Here is a 14441-nt window from a genome sequence, read left to right on the forward strand (position 1 = left end):
GAAGTTGGATAGAGCATTGTACATAGTATAAGATGCTGGCTATGTTGAATTTTAATAAGAAACATCAATATTTTAAATAATTTTTAATAAATATGTGGCATTTATACTTCACAAGTTATTAAGCTTAAAATCATGCTAAGAATTTGGGGAAATCTTTAATATAGATTTTATTCATTTGCCTTATGTTGCATTTGATTAATCTTTTTTAATGAGTAGCTTGTCATGAAGTTAAACAACTAAAAAAATAGAATTCTGGTTCAAGTTTGGCAACTCTAGTATAACCTGATTGGCCTTCTTTTCTTCCCACAGTTTATCTTCCATTATGAGCCTTTGCATTGTATTCCCCCTTGTATATCATGCAGAGTGCATTTCCTCTTTACTTTTGCTTGATAAAATCTCTTTATCTTTTCAAGATTAAGTTCAACCACTGCCTTATGAATCCTTTTCTGTTCCCCAGTTGCTAGTGTCCTTTCTCCCCAATATACCATGCACTTATTAATGTTATAATTATTTTTCTATATGCATGTTGTCTCTCCTAATAAAATGGAAGCTTTATGAGAGCAAGGGTATTTTCTTTTTTGTCTTTGCATCTCTAGCACTTAGAACAATAACTAATGTCCATGTGTATTTAGTCACAGTTTCAGAAATTCTAGCAATAATATTGGGTTGTTTTTCATGTCTTAAATAAGCAGTAGCAATGAAAAGTCTTAAAACATCTTTGTTTGCAGATAACATAATTACTTACATAGAAAATACAAAACAGTGAATAAAAAAATTTAAAGGGAGATAATAAATAACTTTAAGAAATTAGCAGAGTATAAATTATTACTTTGAAAATCATTTACATTTCAACATAGAATCAAAGGAAACTAATAGAAATTTCCTGCTTGCAATAATAAAACATCAGATATTTGGACATTAACTCTTCAAAATCTAAAATGGACCTTATACAGAGATAACTTCAAAGGGACTTTGATAAAAATGAACAGAGGCCTTTTCCTTGTAATGCATTAAGTCAAACAAAAGAAATACAGATGTTCCCAAATGTAGTTTAATTTGCTATCAACCAGACTAATCAATCACTTATTGATAACTTTGCCAGTTTTAATTCTATTATTTCTTATATAGCACATATATAAATAGATATGTAATATTTTACCTGTCATATATAATCTTTATATTATCTCTAGACACTTTTATTATGGCTTTATCTGATTCTATGCAATATGGTGTCAGTATGGTTTTAGAATATTTTGCTTGTTTTTATAAGTTTATAATTATAAATTTATAAGTTTAGGAATGATTGACAGTTTTTTTAACAATATTTAGAACTAGAAAAAAGAAAATTGGCAAAGAGTGAGATAGTCTAAAAATTTTATAAAATAATAATTATAAAAATTTACTATAGAAAAAGAATAAACAGGTAGAAGAGAATCCAGAAATAGAAACCAATGCATATTATTTAAGTAGCACATAAAATGCTTTCAGAACACTTTGTTCTTGTTTAATGCTCCTAACAATCCTGTGAAGTATATGCTGTTATCCCTATTTTACAGAAAAGGAAACTGAGGTGAATAGAGGTAAAATGACCTTTTCACAGTCAGATAGTAAATATTTAGGTGAGCATTAATACTCAGGTATTTCTGACTCTAAATTTAGCATACTGTCCAGTATACCACATACATTAAAACAAAACAAACAAAACAAAAAACCCAAAATAGAAAGTAAAATTACTCTTAGTTCTTCTACCTTGCCAAACCTTCCTCAGTATATTTTGACTTCAATTCAGTAAATGTTTATTATGCATCTATTATGTATTAGATACTGTCATGACCCCTAATTGTGGATTGCTCCCAAAGTTCTGTCCTGTCCTTTCAATACTTTCTTGATGTTCTCATCAGTTCACATAAGTTTAATTATTTAGTTTCTTTGCAGGTGACTCCCAGATTTATATATCCCACCCTAATTTCTGTTGAACTCTTAATTCCTTATCACCAATTATCTGCTGTACATTTTGAATTTGTTATCCCATAGGCATCTCAAATGCAATGTTTTTAAAAGAGAACTACTTATTTACTCCCTAAATCTCATTCTTATTCTAGATTTCCTATACTACAGTCCTTCTAGGTACAAAGATTGATAACATCAGTGATATACATAATATGCCAAGTTCTCTCACTCGAATATGCAATCTATTAACAGTTCTTTCAACCCCCCATATCTTTCAGATCCCTTTCTTTCTATTCATTTAGCTCTAAACAAGGTCCTTGTCTTCTCAATCCTGAGTTGGTATTTATGCCTCCTCTCCTTAAACTTACACGTTTCCACAGAACCATCAAAGTGATTTTCATAAACTTAGGTTTTACCATGTCATTCTCTTACTCATTAAAACCCAGTGGCTCCCTGTTGCCTCTAGTTTCAATACCAACACCTCCTTTTGTTATTTAAAACCTATTACAAGTTGGCCCAACCTATCTTTCTATTTTTATTATACATTATTCCCTTTCTTGTACTCTTATATTCCATCCAAACAGGCAATCTTAATTATTTCTCCCTTCTTCATACTTTTGTGTTTTCTGTTCCCTGATATATACTCTTTTCTCATCTCCCTTTTTAAATCCTCATTTTCTTTCAAGGTTCAATTAAGTATCACTGCCTTCATGAAGCCCTTACCAGTTCCTCAGGTTCTTTCCAAATTATCTTACATCAGTTTTGTTTATGAATCTATGTGGTTTATGTATATATACATACAGGTATGTATATCTTTTCTCTGGCTAGACTATAAACTCCATAAATACAATCTGTAATGTCCGGGCTAGCTCTCTGGTGGGCCCCGGGATCAGCCGGAGCCTTTGGGCTTAGTTGGGGAGTGAAGTGAAGGAGGCTGCCTGGTCAAAGATGGAGTCTGGCCTCTGGAATCTGAAGCCTGAAGTGTTCTCTGTAGCTGATATTGCAGTGTCCAAGAGATGGAGAGACCTCTGTGACTCCTTTAACTACTCCAGTACAATCAGGGCACTACCTCATACAGAGCATGCTCCAACTTGTTAGGAGAGCCATCACATCACCATATTATTTTAAGTATATTTATTCAACTAGAGTGAATACATCCATAGCTAGAGAATTATTATCTCATCAACTATACTGAATTTTAAGTACATCTTTTCAGAGTTCCAGCCCTCTACAGCAGTCACTCTAATTTTTGACTTTGTCTTCAGGGCCTGACACAAAACAAATAGTAGGCAAGTTTAGCTTAGTTTTTGTGGGGTATGAAATAGAGTATCAATTAAAAGGAACATGTTACTGCAACCAGGGTCCAGTTGAAGTTGTCAAGAAAAAGTGAATATAGTGTTGAATACATTGGATTACTTGCCATCTAGGGGAGGGAATGAGGGGAAGGGAGAACAAAAAGTTTTGCAAATGTGAATGTAGAAAATTTATCTATGCATATGTTTCGAAAATAAAAAGCTTTAATTAAAAAAAAAAGAAAGAAATGCTTATTGATAGGTAGTAAGAGAGCTCTAGGAGAGGGAAAGTTTTTATATTCATAACACATTATTCAGCACAAATAATTGTAGTAGCATCCTAAATATTTTTAAAGTTTTCCAACTGATCTGGAAAGCAGTTTGGAATTATTTTATGAAAGTGACTAAAATGCCTGTTCTCTTTGATCCAGAGATCCAGTATGCATATAAGCGCAAGAGGTCACAGATTAAAAAGGATCAATATATACCAAAATGTTTATAGAGCCATACTCATAAGGAATTGGAAACAAGGTAGAGGCCCATCAGTAGATAAGCTGTTAAATATGAAGGTAGTTAAATATTAGTGCATAGTAAAAAGGAATGAATGTTGTGATTATAGGGTGATATGGGAAGACTTGATGATATGACCTAAAATGAAATAAGCAAAGACAAAAACAGAATGACTATTACAAAAATGAACAAATCAATGCTATTCATTATATTCACCAAGCTTGCTGCTGAAGCAGAGATATGAACATGGAGTTTGCTTTCTTTGCAGTGGTGGGACACTATAGACTTGCATTTGCTGTGGGGCTTAGTTGATATGTTACTGAACTGCTTAAGTTTTTTATTCTTTGTAAAAAGATTGCTCACTGTGTGGGGAAGAAGATAGGGAAAATGAAGGTAGTAAAGTAGAAAAAAAAACATTTTAATAAAATTTAAAAATATATATGTTTAAAATCAACCTGGAAGGAAGAATAATAATGTAGCTTAAAAGAGGACAATTTTATCAAACACACAGAAGGAATTATTGATATATTAAGGTTTTTTATTCACATACTTCTGTGATGTCATTAGTAACCTGTCTTTTCCTGCCCATCCTGTACAACTCTTAACTGTATCTTCTCATAAGTTCATCCAACATGGTGGGAGTCTTCTTCACTTTTTCTTGACAGCCTCAACTGGACCCTGGTTGCAGTAAGACATTTCTTTAATTCATGCTCTATCTCACATCCCCAAAAAACTAACCTAAACTTTATCTTTTCCCCTAAAGTTTAATCTTTTTTTTCCCTCTTCCTACCTTTTAGCTAAGGACCTTGTAGAAAACACTGAGACTTTGATTTGAACTTTTCTTCCACTCTTCATCTCAAAGGCCTGTTCACATCCCATACTTAATCTCCTTTTCCCTAGTCTTTTAAAAAGATGCAACTTTTCTTCTTATTGTGGTCAGCTATTTTCCATGTGTACTTTATTCCAAGTTCTCTCTAGCAGCTAGCATCTTTGATCATCTCTGCCATCTCTCTCAAATCTTCAACCTCTTTCTAACAACTGGTCCTTTTTAAAGTGATCTATTGCTCTCAAACATGCAAAAGACTCCTTAAACATCTACTAGATTCTATTATTCCTCAAGAATTGTTTCATATCCTTTTTCTTTTCAGCCAAATTACCAGAAACTTATCTAAATTTCTTTTACTCACTCTTCATCCTTTTGCAAACTAACGTTCAGGCTCATGACCAAAATGAAACTTTCTTCTCCAAGAGTTAACAATGATATTGTTTGTCTTTATGGCTTCAACATTTTTACTATGAAGTAAAACAAACAAAAAAGATGAAACTTATAGGTGTATCTCTTGGCTCTTTCTCATTGTCTCGTTCTAGTTCAAAATTCTTACATTTTTTTAATGTCTTGCAGTTGGATTCCTCACATTTCAAGCTTCAATTTTATCTTCTTTGTGGTCCCCAAAATTTGCTTAGTTTGACCACTGTAGTCATTTTACTTTTAGTCATAGAACTTCTTCTCTTTGTTAAATAAGCTATTCTTTCTTAACCTTAATCCTTTTCGATCTTTCTGCTACATTTTGTTACTGTTGACCAAGTTCTCCTTCTGGTATTCTATTTTCTGTATTTTCATGACATCACTGTCTCCTGGTTTACCATCTGTATATCTGACCATGTTCCCTAGTTTTCCTTACTGATTCATCAACTATATTATGGTCATTAATCATGGATATCCCCCAGACTTCTGTCCTGGATTTTCTTTTCTCCTTCTATGCTAAGACTTAGGGTCCAAGGATTGTTTTTTTGGTTGGAGGGGAAGTGATCTGTGAACTTGGGAACTTTTAATATTTTGATAACAAGAATTATGTATATTATTTTTATTTACAAATATACAAAATGTATTTATATTTAAAAATTATAGATATATGTTTCCTTTGTAATTCTGTCTTTTTTTATTTTCTGTGGTTTTTATTCATTTTAAAAAAAAAATACTTAAAAGAGGTTCACAGATTTCATAGACTTCCCATACCACCCTATAACTCATAGAGGGGAGGGGGAGGGTTTAATCACACACACACACACACACACACACACAGTTAAAAACCCTTGGTCTATATTCTTCTTACTTTTGGTAACTTTATAAACTTCCATGGGCTTACCTGTAATCTTTGTGCAAATGTCCAAACTCTGAGAGTTATTCTTCTAATATCAGTTGCCTCTTAGACACTTTCCATTGCATATTTTGGTTATGCCTCTAACTTGAAATGTCCTAAAACTGAACTAAATATTTTTTGACCCAAACCTTACCTGTTTTTGTTGAAGATTTCACAGTCCATTTAGCATCTTGGGTTTATAATGTCAGCATTACATTGCTCTTCCTGTCATATCCAGGCAGTTGCCAAATCTTGTCATTTTACCTTAACATCTCTTGAATCTGACCCCTTCTTTTCATTTATCCAGTTACACCTTAGCTCAGACCCTCCTTGTTTGTTACCCAGATTATTACAGCAACCTAATCCATTCTTCACACTGTCTTTTGCTTTTGTACCATTATGACTGCCATAATCAACTTATTCCATTAGCTTCTTTTTGCCTTCTATATAGCTTTTAAAACCTGACACATCCTGAACGTCTTTATTCCGAGAGATAGCCATACTGGCCTTCTCTTACTCATGACATTTTTTCTCCATCTCCATGTCTTTTACCTGTTATTCCTCATCCTGTACTTATTCCTTATCTCTGCCTCATAGAGTCTCTTTCTTTTTAAAGATGCAGCTCAAGCACCATCTCCTACATGAAGCCTCTCCTGCATGATGACTCCCTAAATACTTTCTCTCCCAACTACTTTGTATATAACCATTTAAGTTGTTTGTGTACACAAAATAGTGCCTGTATTTATTTGTATTTCTTTATTTTGTGTATGTTTTATATGTACTTTTATCCCCCATTTAAATAGAAGCTCATGGTGAATAAGGATGCTTTCATTCTTTATACTCATCTAGCACATAAAACAAATAGATGTTTTACATGTGTTATTCCTTAGAGACTATAGCATTCTATGACTTGAGACTATATAACAGCACTGGAAGAACACTGAAAGAATTTCGCCTTTGTTTTAAGGGAAAGGATAGAGCCTTTAAAAGAAATTCCCTAAGGTAATCTAACTCCCTCTCTATTCCATTATGAATCTAACTCATTATCTACTTGCTGTTTGTTTAAGATATATACTGATAGATGAACCCCATGGATTGTTAATTGTCAGCTATATTACACAGTTTTAACTGTAGATAGTTCTTGTCCACTTTTCCCTTCCTTACAGATAGTTTGAGTATTTTAGAATGACAGTGGATAACATTTAGGAGGTTCTCCAGTATTCTGAGATTTGATGCAGTTAGCACAGGGTCATCTTCAAGCAACAGGATCTCACAAGAGGTTCTTCCACTTTAACTCTATGTTGGGTCTTAGCATTGTAGGTGTAAAACTGAGATTTTAAAGATAATCTACTATGGCTGCCACATTTTAGAAATGAGCATCTTCATGACAATTACAAACATTTTTGTGCACACATCTTGTTGGCTACTTCATTTGATGTTAGCCATTATTATTATATAAATGACAATTATATAATAATAATAATTAATAATAAGTATTAGAGGACTGTCCGGAAAAAAAAAAGATTATCTTTCAGGAAATCTCCTTTAATTTTGGCATCTGCATGGGAGCTATCTTCTAGGGAAACATTTTGCATGGGAGTTTTTAAGATGGGTTTTTGCCTTATCAGCTCAAAGACTTTTTTCTAATCCACAAACATTATCATATTGGGATCTAATAGTCTACATATTTCACACATTCTATGATGATAAATAGATTTTTTTTTTGGTATATCATATGCAAAAACTATATTCTTGCAGGTATACTTAGCCAATCTCAGTCATAGAGCATGTGTCAGGTGAGAAAAAGCTTTAAAAGTGAAACAGAATAGTTTATATTTGATTCTGGAAGCAATAAGGAGCCAATGGAGTTTATTGAATGAGTACAAAATGTTTTACTAAAATGTGTTTTAGAAAAGATAGTGTAAATAAAGATAGGAACAGTTTCATTTTTGTATTCCTAGTACCTTGCATAGTACCATACATAAAGTAGATACTTAATATATTTTTGTTTATTGATTAATTTTTAGATATTTTTGCTTTTCTAATGGTATCTGATTTTTATTGGATTAATTTGACATGAATATGTTGTAGTGGTTGTGTTACTATCCTTTCCATTTCTCTCTCGCTCTGTCTCTCAATTCAGTAACTTTAACACTGTTTTTTTCTGTGGTCATACCTGAAGCCTTTTCGGCAAGGTATAGCCTGCCTTAGCTTCCACTCTGATGGTATGACCTTTGAGGATCCAGGATTTCCTCCATACCATTTGATGTATTGAAATAGAACTGAATTAATACAAAAATAAAAAGATTTTGCACAGCATATAAAAAATAAAGATAAAATAATGACAGATGGGAAAATATTTTCAGTAAATATAGCAGATAAGGTTTTGACACTTTGATTCTAAAAAAGGAACTGATCCATGAATACAAGTGATAAGACTCATCAATGTTGTATGACATTTTACATTAAATTACAAAACTCATCTTGACCTTTGATGCTGGGATTTTGTTCCTAAGACTTGATCTTAAATATATAATAAATAAAAAAATAGACCTATCATTTAAAAAAATTCAAATCTTTATCTTTATAAAAGCCAAATAATTAAAAACAATCTGTCTAAAAATAGACTAGGTAAATAAATTTTGTCATTAAAATAATTGAATATTATGATACTATATGATATTAACTATGAAGTATACAGGGAATTTTCAGATGCAGTATCTAACATTATTCTTCCCCATACACTTGAGGGTATGAAGTGATGCAAAGCAAAATCAACAGAATCAGAATTGCATACAGACTCTTCTTGTCCACCCTGTGGCTTTGACACCGAAGGTCATTCACTCTCTTCTCTTAGTTTCTTTCTCCTTTTTCCAGGTTGTGCTCTCATTTGTCTGTCCCACTCCTGAGTCTCTTTTGCTAACTCTTCAGATAATGTCCACTAAATGTGGTTCTCCAGGAGTCTACCTGGGGTCCTCCTCTTTTATTCTTCTGTACCAGAGGTTCTAGATCTCAGATCCATGGATCCTTTATGAGTTTGTGGATATATTTCAGGGAGTTCATAAATTAAAAACAAACAAACATAGAGACTTTTTTTTTGATAACTATTTCTTTAAAAAAATTTTTTTTTAGTGATAGCTTTTTATTTTAAAAATACATGCTAAGATAGTTTTCAACCAGATTCTTCTCCCTACCTTCCTTCTTCCCTCTCTCCTAGACAGTAAGTAATCCAGTATAGGTTAAACATGTGTAATTCTTCTAAACATGTTTTTACATGTTTCTGCACAAGAAAAATCAGATCAAAAAAGGAAAAAAAAAATGAGAACAAGCAAATAACAAAAAAGGAGAAAATTCTATGTTGTGATTCACACTCAGTCCCCACAGTCCTCTGAGAGCAGATGGCTCTCTTCATCACAAGACTATTGGAACTGGCCTGAATCACTTCATTGTTGAAAAGAGACACAATCATAAAAATTGATCATCACATAATCTTGTTGTTGCTGTGTACGATGATCTTGGTTCTGCTCACTTTACTTAGCATTTTGATAACTCTTTCAAAATAATTGGTTTCCTTTGCAAACCCCATGTATTTTACTTCATGTATTATGAAATGTTATTCTGAAAAGAGGTCCATAAGTTCATTAGATAAGAGACCCATGATACAAAAAAATTTCTGCACTTTCTTACTTGCGCTCATGTATTAAATTACTTTTATGTAGATGATTTTCAGTTCTTTTTATCTAGCTTTTATCTCACTAACTTCATTTGTCATCATCAGTTGCTTTTTGGATATCTCAATCCAAAAACACAACTCATTAACTTTTTTCTTCCAATTCCTCTCTTCTTTTTAACTTCCCTGTTACTCTCAAGACTACTACCATCCTCCCAGTTACCCAGGCTTTACACCTATGTGCCATCCTCGACTCCTTTCTGGTACTCATTATACATATTCAGTATTCTTCTACTGTTGCATCTCATACATATGCACCTTCTCTAATCATATAGCTTTCACATTGGTACAAACCCTTATGTCCTTGTTGACCTTTGATGCTGGGTTGCAATAGCCATTTTGTTGGGCTTCTTATCCCAAATCTCTCTCCATCTCATCCATTTTCCACTGCCAGAGCAATCTTTGTAAGATACAGATTTGACCAGTAATTTTCAGGAGCTTCCTATTACCTCAGAGGTTAGTTATAATTATTTGGCTTTTAACATCATTCACAATCTTTTCCTTCCTTCCATTCTTCTTAAATTCTACAATTCAGTGACATTGGCATTCCTCATACAAAATATACCAGCTTTCAGCTTTTCCTTTTCATTGACTTGTCCCTTCCATCTCCACACTGCCTTGAAGACTCAGCTCAAAACCTCACCTTTTGCAAGAGACTTCCAGGTTTCCTCCTTCATGTCTGCTGATTGTCTTTCCTCTGAGATTGTTTCCCATTAATACTGTATATATAGTTCATGTGGATCTAATTTGCTTATTTGTTGTTTCCCTCCTTAAAATATGGTCTCTCTGAGGGCACAGGTTGTTTTTATCTTTCTTTGTGTCTCCCTTGCTTTGCATGTTATTGGTACACAGTAAACACTTATTGATTATTGATTGACACATAGACTAAAATGCTATCAAATTTTGTTTAAAACAAAGAGAATGAAGCTTAGTGTTGACAGAACTCCAGACCAAGGAGACAAAAGCTTTTTGAATAATTTCTAGCTTGTTATGGTAAGGGTTATGTGATTTTATTCTGTTTTTGAATAAAATTCAAATGTTATTCTTGTTGATGGTTTTTACATTTACAACATCTTTATATCTTCTACATTCATGTCATGTCACTTCAGATATTTGCATTCACTTCCAAATAAAACCTAAACTCTTGTGCTTGGCGTTCATAGTCCTTCACAGATAGGTACCATGTAGTTGTCTGGTTCCTCTCATCTTCTCGCCTCACACTCTTATGTTTCACTAGTTCTGTGATTGTTTCTCACCTCCCCATGGCCCAATCCCACCTAGCCACCCCTATTCAGGAAGCATTATCATTCCTTTATGTTCATGATCAGTCCTTGTGCATGCAGTGCTTGATCTGCCTTTCTTAGACAATTGAATTCCTACCTGTGCTTTAAAATTCAACTCAAATGCCAGCTGCTTTGTGAAACCTTTCACATCCTAAGTTTAATAATAATTATTGCTTTCAGATCTTATGTAGCAATTGATTTTGTAAATTTCTGATGTATTTTTACATAATATTGTATTTTATAACTATTAGTTTTTAATTTCCCTGATATATTTTAGTCTTTTTGATGTCTTATATAAACATTGTATTCTGGCGCAATGATCTGTACATAGTAATTGCTTAAAATTTTTGTTGTATGTGTATCAGATGTTCTACTTAGATTGTTAGGTAGGCCTTTTTTGAGTGATTACAATTTGTTTGAATTAGATTGTAAATTGTTCATATCCTTTATAAGAAGTATGCTTCCCATGAACATTTGTATCAATCTCTGTATATTGTCTATGTTTAGTTGCTGTCTGTTCTGCTTATTGTAAATACTAAATCTATTGCTTTATTCTTATCTTGGTTACTTCTCTTTGCTGTTGTATAGAAATTTTAATGTAGATAAATTTATTAGCTTCACTAATATTTCTTTAGTTTGAACATTAGGTAAAAATGTATCTCCCATTTATAATTTAAATCATTTGTACCATTACTTTTGCTAATATTTATAGTTGGCTTTTAAATATATTATCCATGAGAAAATTATTATAGTTAATATAAGATGAGAATATAAATTATATTCAGACTTCAAATTTTTCCCAGTATTTATTAGATAATGAATCCTTTCCCTAGTTTTTGTTTTTCATATGTTTATCAAACTCTTTTAAGATTTTTGTATATATTTGGTCTATTTTTGACTTCCTTCTTCTGTTTCATTGGTTTAATTTTCTCTTTTTCTGTACTTTGTCAAATACTGACTGATTAGTTCTGATAATGATTGATTTGTTTTAGTTTCAGGGAACATATCTACTCTTACAAGAGTGTTTTTCTCAAAGTGCTCCTTAATTGTATTTCTTACTTTCTTTTCCCTATAAATTTTCAATTCTGTTTTTTAAAAACTGTCCATTCATATTACTTTAAATCTCTAATTTTAAAAATATTTTTCTACATTATTCTGACCCAACCCTGAACCCTGAAATCTTTTCAGTTACTTGGTTCTTTATTTATAGCTATATAGATTCTGAATTCTTGTGTTTGAAATATTAAAATCTTTAAAATATCTTTTTTTTGCTTTTAAATTTACCAGGAGAATTTTTTAACTGATATAGTCCATTTTTATTAATTATCTTTAGTAACTGAGAAGTTGCTGCTTTGGAATACCATAGGGCAGCATGCTTTTATCTATATAAATAAAACTTAATTTGGTAGATTTGGCTGTAGATAAACAAATTAGACTATCATCTGATTTAAGCAGTAAAGATTTTCCTTTTTTAATCACAGATTTTGAGAATTTAAAGGTACTCCAGTAGCCATCTAATATAACTTATACACACAAAAATTTTTTTGTTTTAATATAAGGTTTGTTGAATTGTCTTTGAGCAATTTGAATTTTTTTTTATTAGATTGTAAGCTCTGTCAGAGCCAGCACCTTATTTTATTCCTTTTTGAGTTCCCCAGAGGGTAGCACAATGCCTTGAACATAGTAGGTCTTGAGTAAGTATTTGATTGTCATTACATAATAGGTTGTTCTCTGTGCATTTTGTTGGGGGCATGAGTTTACTTGAATTTTTTGCTTTGTGTTCCCTACAGCCCCATTGACAAACCTTCAGATTCCCTCAGTATAGGGAATGGTGAAAATTCCCAACAGGTAAGATTTTGGTTGAGCAATATCTCCTTTTTCTGACAACACTGAAGAATGAGGTATATGCTATGTACATCAGTTTTCCATATAATTGAATCTTTTCACTTATATCTCTGAATATACTTAATTATTTTTAATGAAATTATTTTAAACACAACAGAAATTATTTTAAACAGAATACAGCAAATATAATTGAAGCTCTTGTTGAATCAGTGCCTTTTAAAAAATTATATTATTGCATTATCTGTTATTATATTTTGATATTGTCATCTTCTTAGGGACTATTGAGGTATATAAGTCTCCAGTTATTTGTGTTATTGTCTTTTTTTTTTTCCTTTTCTGTTAATTCTGTTAATGAGCCTCTAAAAAATTCTCTACTTAGCTCCTTCCTAGTAGTTGTAAGTTGGGAGAGAAAAAAAAAAGCCATCTTGTTAGATTTGTATCCAATTTTAAGTTTGATTTAGTTCTTGAGGCTTTCCTCACTCTGTAAAGTTCGTGAGTATGGATATTGTTTTTGGCATCTGCTTTGACTATTTAGAGGCATTTTTTGGCATATTTTTTGTTGTTATTTTTGGCTAGTGTTGTAGTTAGGTTTTTATGTGACCTTTCTGTATGAGGCATTCTATTTTTCTATCTGCTCTCTACCTAATATTTTGTGTTAGGTTATTACTTACAAATGTTAACATAAATGATTGGCAGTGGCTATATGTTCACATGAAATGGAATTAACAAAGACATCTTGGTCATTCAGTGGGTAGTTAGTAAACCTGGAAATCAGGAAGACGGTTCAAGCCTAGCCCCAGTCACTTCTTAGCTGTGTGACCCTGAACTAGCCACTTAATCTCTGTTTGTTCCAGTTTCTTCATCCTTAAATTGAGAATTACAGCATTACCAACACAAGGTTGTTGTAAGACTCAAATAATATGATATTTGTAAAGTGTTAGTACAGTACCTGGCACATAATAAATGCTGTATAAATTCTATTAACTCCATGTCCCCCAACCTCTCATTTATTCTTATATATGTTATATGTGAGTTAAAAGATTCACTTTTCTTCATTCCTTTTTTTTCCCCTTCTGTTTAGATATCTAACAGTGATACACCATCACCACCTCCTGGTTTATCAAAACCTAATCCAGTCATCCCCATCAGTTCATCTAATCACAGTGCAAGGTCCCCTTTTGAAGGGGCAGTAACAGAGTCACAGTCACTATTCTCGGACAACTTCCGGCACCCCAACCCTATCCCTAGTGGGCTACCCCCATTCCCCAGTTCCCCACAGACTTCCAATGACTGGCCAACAGCACCAGAACCACAGAGCCTCTTCACATCAGGTATGAATGCTTGAGTCTTTCAACATGGTAGCCTCATGAAACTCATAAATAGATAGATTTGATTCCCCTTTTTTAAACTAGAAATTTTAAAAGTTTTTGAAAATGTTAAAAGACTTTAAAACTAAAAACTTTTAAAGTATCGCCAAGTACTAATGTACCTATTTTAGAATCAAAATTCAGTTTTTACAGTGTTACTTTAGCTTTATTTTCAGTAGCACAGAGGTATATGGTTTAGGACTAGACATTAAATATGGTATTCCCCAGTTATACAATTTTTATGTTCACTTCAGATCTTTTCTCTTAGAAAAGATCGAATTAAATAAAATGTCAATAGCATTCATGAAAATCCCTAGGGCATT

General features: G+C 32.5%; 1 protein-coding gene across 2 annotated transcripts in view; it reads left to right on the forward strand.

Moving 5' to 3' along the window:
- Nucleotides 1–14441, forward strand: part of CNOT4 (CCR4-NOT transcription complex subunit 4) — a 166928-nt gene that overhangs the window by 125068 nt on the left and 27419 nt on the right. For both annotated transcript variants that reach the window (XM_052001743.1, XM_052001744.1), the window contains exons 8-9: nt 12697–12754; nt 13833–14082. In XM_052001743.1, coding sequence (XP_051857703.1) covers nt 12697–12754; nt 13833–14082 — 308 coding nt within the window. The remainder of the gene's footprint in view (nt 1–12696; nt 12755–13832; nt 14083–14441) is intronic.

Source organism: Antechinus flavipes, chromosome 5, assembly GCF_016432865.1.
Source record: "Antechinus flavipes isolate AdamAnt ecotype Samford, QLD, Australia chromosome 5, AdamAnt_v2, whole genome shotgun sequence".
In the NCBI taxonomy this organism is placed as follows: domain Eukaryota; kingdom Metazoa; phylum Chordata; class Mammalia; order Dasyuromorphia; family Dasyuridae; genus Antechinus; species Antechinus flavipes.